Raw genomic sequence first — 12,365 nt, forward strand, 5'->3', positions numbered from 1 at the left:
TCCAGGACAGCTGGGGCTACAGGGAGACCCTGTCTCAAAAAAAATATTTATTTGTATTATTTATATGTATGTGTGTGTGAATGTATATGCACATGTGTGTGCAGGTGACCAAAAAGGCCAGAAAGGCTATGGAATCTCCTAGAGCTGGAGTTACAGGTGATTTTGAGTCCCTTGATGTGGGTGCTGGGAACCAACCTCAGATCCTCTGAAAGAGCAGAAAAGTGCTCTGACAGCTGAGCCATCTCTCCAGCCCTTTAATTTCTAGTTTTCTCCATTGTGGGCAGAACACAAGAAATTTTATCAAGTTCTCTATATTTGTTAAGACCTGCCTTGTATCCTAGTGTATGATCTATTTCAGAGAAAGTTCCATGGATTGCTGAAAAGAATGTATATTATGCAGTGTTTGGAAGGAATGTTCAGTGAATGGCTGTTAGGTCCACTTGATCTGTGATGTCATTTAACTCAGAAGCTTCTCTGTTTTTGTCAGAGTGACCTGCGTGTTGGTGAAAATGGAGTATTAAAGTCACCCACTAGTTCTGTGTTGCGATTAATCTGTGACTTTATATCTAGTAGTATTTGTTTTATGAAATTGGGTTCATTTGTATTTGGTGTGTGTATGTCAAAAACTGTAATGTCCACTTGATGGGCTTATCTTTAATCAATATGAGGTAAACTCTATTTCTTGTGACTACTTCTTTTTTCTTCTTGTTGGTTGTTTTTTGACAGGGTCTCCTTAGTCACAGCCCACCTGGAAGTCACAGTGTGAACCAGGGTGGCCTCGATCTTGCAGAGATCCACCTGCCCCTGCCTCCCGAGGGCTGGGATTAAAAGTGCACACCACCACACCTGGCTCTTGTGACTACATCTATTTGTTTCCTAATTCCATTTGATTGAAATATCTTTTTCCATTCGTTCACCCTCTCTGTTTTTAATGATGAGGTCCATTTATTGGAGGCAATAGATGGATGTTAGTCTGTGCCTTTTCATCGGTGAATTGTGACCATTCAAAGTTATTATTGAAAGGAATGTATTGTTCCTGTCATTTTATTTTTGTAGTATCTGGTGTTTTCCCATTCTTCCATTGCATAACTAGATTCTTGAATGGTTTATTCTTTCCTGTAGCCTCATGGATGTGTTCATCTTTCTCTCTGTCCAAAGAGTTCCTTCAGATATTTTCTGTAGGACTGGCTTAATGTTATGAATTTCTTTAGCCTATTTTTTTTTATCATGGAAAGTTTTCTTTCTCTTTTGATTATGACAAATAGTTTTTTTTCTTTTTGTTTTTGTTTTGTTTTGTTTTTGTCTTTTTGAGACAGGGTCTCCCTGTAGTCCCAGCTGGCCTAGAACTCACTTTGTAGACCAGGGTGGCCTCGAACTCACAGAGATCTGCCTGCCTCTGCCTCCTGAGTGCTGGGATTACAGGCATGTGCCACCACACCCAGATCTGGGTTGGCAGTTGTCTTTCAGGACTTAAAATACATCATTCCAAATCCTCCTGGCTTTTTAAGTTTTTTTGAGAAACCTGCCATTATTCTAATGGGCCTGCCTTTATGTGTAATTCGGTGTTTTTTCTTTTGCAGCTTTTAAAATACTTTAATCATATACTTTGCATCTTAACTATAATATGATATGGGAAGGTTCTTTTCATGTCTCGTCTGTTTGGTGTTCTAAATGCCTCCCACACCTGAATGGGCATCTTGTTCCCTAGTTTGGGGCATTTTTCTGCTATGATTTTATTTTTAAATGCTTTCTATGTCTTTACCATGGAATTATTCGTCTTTGTCTACAATCCATAGCATGGGTCTTTTCATGATGTCCCACAGATCTCAAATATTCCAATTATACTTTTTGTTACTTTGTCTCATCAATGTCTAATGTTCCAGTTCTTGTACCTTGTCTTCAAGCCCACATGTTCTGCCCTCCCCTTGATCCACTCTGTTAGTGAGGCTTTCCGCGGAACTTTTTGACTTACTGAATTTTTCATTTCCAGTATTTCTTTTTATTAAATTCCAGTTTCAGTTCCTGTAATGACTTCCTTATTTCATTCAGCTGTTTATTTGTGTTCTCTTGGAATTCACTCAGGAGTTTGTTTGTGTCCTCCTTGTTTTCTTTGAGCATACTTATTTATAATCATTCTTTTGAATTCTTTTTCTAAGATTTCATTTAATTCACTCTCATTGGAGGCCATTACTATGGGATTAGTACTTTTGGGAGGAATCATTTTGCCTTGGTTTTTCATGTTTCTTGTGTTTATGCATTGGGACTTAAGTGTCTAGGCTTGGTTGAATTTTTTTTTCATCTTTATTTTAGTAGACGTGTTCACAATGTTTAAGAGGGACTAGGTTGTAGTGGGTTTTGTAAATGTAAAGGGTCATTTTCCTTTGCTAGACTGGCATTTGGGGTACCAGACTTGATCCCCAGTACTTTCTTGAGAATAGAATACTGTCTGAAAAACAATCACTCTCAAGAAGTATGCACAGTATGAACATACAATAATAGTCAAATAAAAAACACTCACTTCTGGAACCAGCAAGGTGGCTCAGTGGATAAAGGCAACTGCTGCCAAGCCTGGCAACTTAAGTTCAATACCCAGGATCAACATGGTAGAAATAGAGGACTGACTCCCACAAGTTTTCCACTTGCATGCTGTGGTGCACAAGTACATCCAAAGGCACACACACACACACACACACACACACACCAAACACAAATAAATCTTTTTTTAAAAGGCATTTCTTGCCAGGCATGGTGGCGTATGCCTTTAATCCTAGCACTTGGGAGCTACAGAGAGACCCTGTCTCAAAAAAAAAAAAAAAACCATTTCTTGGGCTGGAGAGATGGCTCGTAAGGGCACTGACTGCTCTTGTAGAGGACCCGGGTTCGATTCCCAGCACCCACATGGTGGCTACAAACCGTCCTTAACTCCAGTTCCACGGGAATCCAAAGCCCTCTTTCTGACCTCTGCGGCGTTGCATGACATGGGTGCACTCACATACATGCAGGCAATACACTCATACACATAAAATAAAAATAATAAATAAAATAAGCAGAGGTCGGTGGATCTCTGAGTTCAAGCCAGTTCCATAGGATCTGATGCCCTCTTCTGGCCTTGGTGGGTATTACACACATGTGGTGCACTTACATGTAGGCAGACACTCAAACATGTACAAATAAATAAATAAATATTTTTTTAAAAAGGCATTTCTGAAGTGCCAATTATTTTGGGAAGTAAAGTTATAATGCCATGCTCAGTAATTTATTAATTACTGTGGGTATGAGTGGAAATGGAAAAAGGCAGAGGAGTATGGAATTGGTAGAGAAAAAGAACAGGGGGCTGGAGAGATGGCTCAGCATTAAGAGCATTGGTTGTTCTTGCAGAGGACCTGGATTTTGTTCCTAGCACCCACATGGTGGCTAACAACCATCCCTATCTCGATCCAGTTCTAGGGGATATGATGCCCTCTTCTGACCTCTGCAGGCATTGCATGACACAAGTGCACTTACATGCACGCAACACACTCATATACATAAAATAAAAATAATGAATAAAATTTTTAAAAAAGAAGAGGAGGGAAATGTAAAGAGATGGAGGATTGGAAGAGACAGTCTGGGAAGGGAGTGAGACAATTTTGGCTAAAGGTAGAATGAGAAGAGAGAAGTAAAGAAATGCAATCAGGTAAAACAGTCCTAAGCTCTTAGGATGCTGAGATACAGAGACCCCATAAACCAGGCCAACCTACAGTCTTTAGGAAAGTTTATGAAAAGAAAAATGAAAAAAGGGAGACAAGGAAGGAGAGGACAAGAACAGAGCAGAGAAGGGCTGGACTGCTAAATGGACATTGAGTGTTAAAGGAGGCATCATTGTGAAGAGAGGAGGGCTAGATGGGGTACAGAGTATGAATGCAATCTGACCCATCTGCTAGATCAGTCTCCGTTCTCTTAGCATTCCTTCCTGGGTTCCCAGATGGTTATCACATCCCTGGGCATTCCTTTGAAAGGCCAGTGTTCAGATGCTGGCCACACTTCTGGGTGATTCTTTGAGCATTGAGTTTCAAATGCTGTTCTCCAAGCTGTGCTTTGGAATTGGGTTACAGATGCTGACCTGGTCAGTGAATGACAGTATAAATTGTTGAGTGTTTGGACTTACTATATTCCTTTAAGAAACAGTGAAGTTAAATACATGGACTCATGTAGAGATATGTGTAATTTTTCAGTAGGTTTTTGGACTGGGACTCTTCTCATATGAACCAATGGTGTCAGCATGCACAAGACCCATGCAAACTCAAGCAGACAAAAACCTAGCACAGAATTGTGGAAATGGGTAGCAGGCCCCAATCTTAGTCAAAGAATTATTGGCAACTACTGGGTACTGGGTGAGGAAGAGCTGATCTTTTTTTTTTTTTTTTGGTTTTTTTGAGACAATTGAGCTTTCTAAATTTCATACAACATTTCCCACTCAAATCTAGATCCCTCCCCTATCCATGCCTTCTCCTATCCCTTATGCACTCTGCCATACATGCTGAGTCCTATTCATTCAGGCGTTTGTACCCAAATGTCCTTCAGTGTAAATGTGTCTACAGGAGCCTGGTCAGCCCACCCAGTATGTAAGTTATACTCTCCCTCACGTGCCACGAAGGTCAGAAGAGAGCTTCGGATTCCCCTGGAACTGGAGTTAAGGACAGTTCATAGCCACCATGTGGGTGCTGGGAATCAAACCCGGGTCCTCTGCAAGAGCAGTCAGCTCTCTTAACCACTGAGCCATCTCTCCAACCCCAAAGCTGATCTTCTTAAAGGGAGGGACTGTAGATAGGTTGACTAGATCCCAGTGGATGAACTTGCACTGAGGAGCATCTGGGGACACTAACGACATGATAGGCCTTAACACAAATGACAGAATGTATGAATTACAGTGGGGGGGGGGCTATGGGAGTGTGCCAGTGGGAAAGGGAGTATAAAGATGATTAAGATGTTCTGTATGAAATACATAAAAATCAAATTTTAAAAAAGTTTGAGCCAATCTGTACTACATGAGACCCTGTCAAAAAAAAAATCTCTTCATGTTGTGGTCATTTTTATAGTAGTTTTTGTGGGTTTTATTCTGTTTATTAAAAATTATTTAGAAATTAAAGATATTAGCTCTTTGTCCAAGAGCTTTTTGAACATGTTTTCTACCCATATGTCATTTGCTATTCTTTTGTTTTTGTTTTTCTTTTGTTTATTTTTTTTAAGACAGCATCTCACTATACAGCCCTGACAGCATCTCACTATGTAGACCAGAATGGCCTGGAACTCACAAAGATCTGCCTTCCTCTCCCTCCTGAGTACCAGGATTAAAGGCTTGTACCACCACACCTTCATTTGCCTTTTGACGATGCTTACTGCATTTTTTTTGTAATGAAAAATCAAATCAATTTTTTTATATTTAGATTTCTAATCTATTTGAAGTGTACTTCTGAGGCTGAAGAGATGACTCAGAAGTTAAGAGTACTGACTTTTGCAGATGACCCAGGTTTAGTTCCCAGTACCCACATGGTAGCTGGCAATGGTCCATAATTCCAGTTCCAGGGGATCTGATCCCTCTTCTGACTTCTACAGGCATTGCACATACAGGTGAACTTACATACATACATGAAAAACACTCATACACATAGAATAAAAATAAATAAATAAAATTTAAAATGTATTCCTATGTGTTCTGAGTATGAATCTAAGTTTATCTTTTTTTCCAAATAGCTATTCAATACCACTACCCAGAAAGTACATCTGGGGGCTGGAGAGATGGCTCAGCGGTTACGAGAACTGACTGCTCTTGCAGAGGACCCGGGTTTGATTCCCAGCACCCACATGGCAGCTACAAACCTTCCTTAACTCCAGTTCCAGGGGATCCAAAGCCCTCTTCTGGCCTCCGTGGCATTGCATGACACAGGTGCACTCACATACATGCAGGCAATACACTCATACACATAAAATTAAAATAATAAAATATTTTTTAAAAGTACATCTGAGCTGGCAAGATGGCTCAGGAAGTAAAGGTATTACCACCAAGCCTGACAACCTGAGTTCCATCCTTAGAACCTACATGGTAGAAGGAAAAAAAAGACTCCCACAAGCCATCCTCTGTCCTTCACATGTTCATTTTCCCTCCCTCCCTCCCTCCCTCCCTCTCTCCCTTTCTTTGTCCCCTACACAAAACAAACAAACAAACAAATAAATAAATAAATAAATAAATAAATAAATAGAGGCTGGAGAGATGCTCAGCAGTTAAGAGCACTTGCTATTCTTTAAAAGGATCAGAATCTGGTTCCCAGCACCTTCATGGTGGTTCACAACAGTCTGTAACTCCAGCTCCAGGGGATTCAACATCCTCTTCTGGCCTCTGCAGGCATCAGGCATGCATGTAGTATACTCATACATGCAGGAAGAACACTGATACACATAAAATAAAGTAAATCTTTTTTCTAAAATTTCCATAATCTAAGATAATGTCTCTATCATATACTAAACTTCTATAGTGCCATTTACTCTTTCCTTAAAATTAAAAGTATATAATGAAATAAATTAATGAAAAAAATAATGCTAGAACACTCAGCCATTTAGTGAGAACTAGTGGTGATTATAGAGCAATGTGAAAACAACACATTGGGGCAAAACTGAACAAATTCTGTCTGAGGAGAATTTAGGTCTCTTGCAAGACGTTTGTGTGGACAAATTTAGTAAGTATTTTGCAGGTAGTTTCCTGACATGTTTATTTTGTGATGTAATAAACAGTCATAGGATGCTAATTTAACCAAGACTGAAGAAAATATTAAACAGAGAGTGTATAAACATATTCTAAAAAGCTTTTCACCTCTAGCTGACTGTGGTGGCCCATGATTATAATCCCAGGTCTTGGGAGATGGAGACAGGAGGCTGAGAATTCAAGGTCATCTTCAGCTATATAGTGAGTTTCAGGACAGCCTGGGCTGCATGAAACCCATCTTAAAATAAACAAACACATGAAAACAAAGCGTTTGAGCTATAAAATCATTCATTCCAAAAGATTTTATGAGATTTCTTCTTATTCTTAGACAGAATGGAGATCTTACAAAATTTATTAAAATCACAGATTATCTTTTCAAATCAAAGTGAGCAAAATATTCAGATAATCTAGGTAAATATTAAAGCTAGCCCATTCAGATTCTTTGCCGATTCTTTGCCAAATCTTTGAAACTCCTACTGTCTAACTTGGAGTACATGTTTGTTTGATAATAAAGTTATCTGTTTTATTATATTTCTCTTCAGATCTCTTTGTTTGACCTTAGGATGCTGTTCAATAGATAAATTAGATTGAATTGAAAGATTACTAGCTGACATTTAGGATGTTATTAAGAAGAATATGCATGTATATAAGTTTTGTTGTTTTTGTTCTTGAGACAGGGTCTCATTCTGTAGTTCAGGCTGACCTGGAAAACACTATGTCTGTCAGGCTGGCCTTGGACTCACTGCAGTTTTGTTGCCTCAGCATCCTAAGTGCTGAAACTATATATGTGAGCCATCATGCCTGACTGAAAATACATTTTTTCTAGAATGCAATGATTTACTTTTAAAACATCTTGAATTGGATTGTCTGATATAACTGACACCCTTGGAACAGTATTAGATAATTAACCAATTATTTAATAATAAAAATAATATCACCTGATGGGTGTGGTAGCACACTCCTTCAATCCCAACTCTATGGAGTAGAGGCAGGCAGATCTCTGTGAGATCAAGGCCAGCCTTGTCAACATAGTGAGTTCCAGGTCAGCTGGGGCTACAGGAAGCTCTTGTCTCAAAAATACAAAATAATAATAATAATAATAATAATAATAAATCATGTAATCTTTTTAAAGAGTTTCCTCAGTACCAGGCAGGGCCATTATCATGGGCGTGTAGCCTGTTCAGTCACACAGGGTTTCATGCTAGGAGGGGACCCATACATAAAAGCCATCTGTGCCTGGGATAATGCTCTGCTGTCACTGCCTTAAAATTCTCAGTAATTAGGGGGTGGAGAAATGGCTCAGCAGTTAAGAACACTGGCTGTTCTTGCAGAAGACCTGGGTTTGAATCCCAGCACCCACATGGCAGCTCACAACTGTTCGTAACTCCAGTTCCAGGGGATCCAACAGCCTCTTCTGTCCTCTGAGGGCATTACACTACACGGGTGCACTTACATACATGCAGGCAATACACGCATACACATAAAAAATAAAATAAAATATTTTTTAATTCTCAATAATTTAACAAGCTCCATAATGTTATTTTACAGCAACCCAGCAAATTATACAGCCAGTTTTAGTGCCAAGCATTGTTTAGCAAGGAAGGTACATAATATTTCAAGGAAGCCTCAAGACTGTATATGAAATGGAAGAGGAGTAAAACTATCAGAAAGGAATCTATCTTAGTATGTAAGGTGGCTTTGAGTCAGGTGGTGGCCGTAGACAGAGAAAGTAATTGATAGTTTCAAAATATACTTTGGAAGCTGAGTGTGGTGGCGCACGCTTTTAATCCCAGCACTAAGGAAGCAGAAACAGGCAAATCTCTTCAAGTTTCAGGTGAGCCTGGTCTACATAGAGTTCCAAGCCAGCCAGGGATACATAGTTAGACCTTGTCTCAATCAATCAATCAATCAATCAATCAATCAATCAATGAATCAATCAATCAGTCAACACACAAACATGCACATGCGCGCACACACGTGTGTAGGCATATGGTATATACACACATACTTTGGAACTGGGGCTCTATCTTGGTAGTAGAACCCTTACCTAGCATGCACAAAGGTCCTAGATTTGATTCCTAGGACTACAAAACAAATCACACACACACACACACACACACACACACACACACACTTTAGAGATCATAAGCATTGATATGGACTGGCAGTGAATTGGATATGGTGATGCAGAGGATGCTTAAAAAGTGGCTTATGAAGTGCCACTTATTAAGTGAGAAAGTTTAGAGAAAGAAGAGAATTGAGGGTGTAATCAACACTGGATTAGACATTGTGCTAAGGAAGCTAGAATTAAAGGCGAACATATTTTATAATTTCTTCTAATAAAAATTCTATTTACCCAGAAACATTCAGAATGTCAACAAAACAGCTGATATTGGATTTTTTTTTTTTTGGTCTTTTTGAGACAGGATCTCCCTGTAGCTGCAGCTGGCCTGGAACTCACTATGTAGACCAGGCTGGCCTTGAACTCACAGAGATCTGCCTGCCTCTGCCTCCCGAGTGCTGGGATTAAAGGCGTGCGCCACCATGCCCATCTGATATTGGATTTTTAAAATTTGATTTTGAACTTTCTTTGTATGAGTGTTTTGCCTGCATGTATGTATGTGTACCGTGTGTGCAGTGCCTGTGGAGGCCAGAGGTGTGAAGGTGTCGGAACCCTTGAAATTAGAGCTACAGAGAGTTGTGAGCTGCCATGTGGGTGCTAGAAACTGAACCCAGGTCCTCTGTAAGAACAGCTGGTGCTCTTAACCACTGACCCATCTCTCCAGCCCCTGGATTTTTAAAATAAAAAAATTGCAATTGCAAGGTGGTATTTACCTAGTAGAATAATTATTTCATATGAGTTCCATAGAACACCAAAACTACCATTCCCACACAATTTTTGCTATTTAAAAATAAATACAATTTTATGCCACAACCAGGCATAGTGACACATATCTTTAATCTCATCACACAGGAGGCAGAGGCAGGCAGATCTCTGTGAGTTCAAGTTCAGCCTGGTCTGTATAGGGAGTTCCCTATATAGGCAAGTCAAGGATATATAGTGAGACCCTGTCAAGAAAGAAAGGGAGGGAGAGAAAAGAAAGAAAAAGAGAAAAAGAACTTCATTTGGTAGTGTGTGTAGACAAAAAGAGACATTGCAGGCCTGGCATAGTGGTGCAAGGCTTTAATTCCAGCAGAGGCAGAGGCAGGAGGGGATAAGAGTTCAAGGCCAGCCTCATCTATATACTCAGTTCCAGGCCAGCAAGGCTATATAGTGAGACCTTGTCTCAAAGAGGCATTGCAGTTTAAAAGCAAAGCTTACACAGCTTCATACTTAAGGGGTTTTTGTTTTGTTTTATTTTTTCTTTTAAAAAGATTGAGTTGTGTCTGATGGAGGGGGAGGAGTTGGTACATGCCTTGTATACAAGAAATAATACTGTACTAGAATCAAATTATTTATAATATTCACCTTCGTATTCCTTCTCCTCATTTTCCCCTTCCTCTTGTTATTTTCAGCCTGGATGGCTCGTTTTGTTGTTGTTGTATCAAGCTTTTCTTTAGTGTGGTACAGCAATACCCTTTTCACATATTTTCTTCAGCTAAACAGCTGCCTTTTTCATAGTGCTGCTGTTGTTCTCCTCCATCTCACCTAGTTTCTGTTTGACAGCACCAATGGATAAACCAGGGTGTTCTCCTTAGGCATTTAGTCAGCTATCCCTGAAACATTGAGTTGCTCAGTGTTCCCACTTGCCCCAGGGCTCTCTGTACAGAGTTCAATATACTGCAGGAGTTGTCTATTATTCCTCTTTAGTGAAAATTCCACAAAATCAGAACTATGGAGCTGAAGTGTAGCTCACTAATATAGCACTAGCCTAATATGTGCCTGAGCTCAATCCCAAGGATATGAGGGTGTGGGGAGGAAGGAAAGAAGGGAAAAAAGGCAGGTAGGCAAACCCACAAAAACAGAAAGCAATTCCCCGAGGCTGAGTAAGAGTAAGAGTAGATAACCATGAGGGGAATTTTCTCGGTGAAGGGATTATCCTAAACCTGAATGTTAGTTGAATGAATATAAATTTACTAAAATCCTTGAATTATATTGGTGGGCAGTATGCAGTGTATAGTTGTTGAAAAGATTTAAAGATGATTCAAGTGCTATTGTTTTTCAATGAGCACTATTATTACTCCTAGTTTACAGATTAATAAAAGTTAAAAAATAAAAGTTTTAGGGCTAGGGTTGTAATTCAGTGGTAGAATGCTTATCTAGCAAGTACAAAGCCCTGGGGTCAGTAACCCGCCACCATAAAAATAAAAGTATAGTTTTCATAGTTAAGCAACTACTAAGGGAATATTCAGTATTGGAAGTTGATTCTTTTTTGACACCATAGTATATTTACCATATACTATGTTTGCTTTCTGTTTTGAAAGCACATTATTTTTACTATATCTCATTGGTCAGAAGAGCTCTTGAAATGATAAGACAAGATAAAAGATGGAGACTAGGAAATTGTGTTAATTCTATATGCTCATACTTCTATTTTCCCTGGTTACAGGTGACAACAAGTTACTACAGCTAATGTGGCTCTTTGGCAACCTGTATTCTCCCTTCAAATCATTAGAGTTAAACTGTTTCATGGGGCTGGAGAGATGGCTCAGCAGTTAAGAGCACTTACTGCTCTTACAGAGGACCCAGGCTCAGTACCAGCATCCACATGGCAGCTCCTGTCCATAACTCCAGCTCTAGGGGATCCCCACACCTTCTTCTGGCCTCTGTGAGCACTAGGCACACATGTGGTACACATGCAGGCAAAATACTCATCCACATAAAATAAAAATAAAAAAGAAACATTTTCTTTTGAACCACTGATAGCTTAAAAGAATGAATGTGTCTATGAGCTGGAGAAATATCTCACTCGTAGAGTGCTTCCACAAGGCCTGAGTTCAGTCTCCACCACTGGGAGAAAAAACTAGAGAAAATGAATACACACAAATGAGTTTCTCTCTCTCTCTCTCTCTCTCTCTCTCTCTCTCTCTCTCTCTCCCTCTCCCTCTCCCTCTCCCTCTCCCCCCCCCCTTTAGTGTATGTTACAGTTACTTATTATGACGTTAACATGAAGGCACTACATTAAAAATGTATCTGGGGACAGTTACTTATTATGACGTTAACATGAAGGCACTACATTAAAAATGTATCTGGGGCCTAGTACTGTGGGCTCAGAAGGACACTTGCCCCCCATTGTGTGAGGCTGTTACCAGAAGCCAGAGGCTGTATTCTAGTTTGTTTCTCCATTGCTGTGACAAAATACTCTGACCAATACCAACTTGGGGAGGAAAGGGTTTATTTTATCTTACATCTCCCAGGTCACAGTTCACCAAGGAACCCAAGGTAGGAACTCAGGGCAGGAACCTGGAGGTAGAAGCTGAAGCACAGGCCATGGAGGAACGCTGCTTACTGGCTTGCTCCCCTGGTCCCTTCTCCGCCCCCCCCCCCCCCCTCTCTCTCTCCTTTTTTTTTTTAGAGTTGTGACTCAGGCCAGCTGAGCTGCTTCAGCCTGCTTTGTTATGCAACATAGGCCCACCTGCCTAGGGGTGACACCACCCACAGTGGGCCAGGCCCTCCCACATCACA

General features: G+C 40.1%; 1 protein-coding gene across 19 annotated transcripts in view; it reads left to right on the top strand.

Annotated features, from left to right (window-relative positions):
• The window catches only part of LOC103736114 (protocadherin gamma-C4), a 177,030-nt gene that overhangs the window by 123,903 nt on the left and 40,762 nt on the right, over positions 1–12,365 (top strand). For 2 of the 19 annotated variants that reach the window (XM_029564689.1, XM_029564690.1), the window contains exon 2: positions 5,734–5,868. The exons of the other annotated variants lie outside the window; for them this stretch is intronic. In XM_029564689.1, coding sequence (XP_029420549.1) covers positions 5,734–5,868 — 135 coding nt within the window. Of the gene's footprint in view, positions 1–5,733; positions 5,869–12,365 lie in introns of those variants that run through there. 19 annotated transcript variants of the gene reach the window in all.

Source organism: Nannospalax galili, unplaced genomic scaffold (assembly GCF_000622305.1).
Source record: "Nannospalax galili isolate Female #2095 unplaced genomic scaffold, S.galili_v1.0 scaffold1077, whole genome shotgun sequence".
Lineage (NCBI taxonomy): Eukaryota > Metazoa > Chordata > Mammalia > Rodentia > Spalacidae > Nannospalax > Nannospalax galili.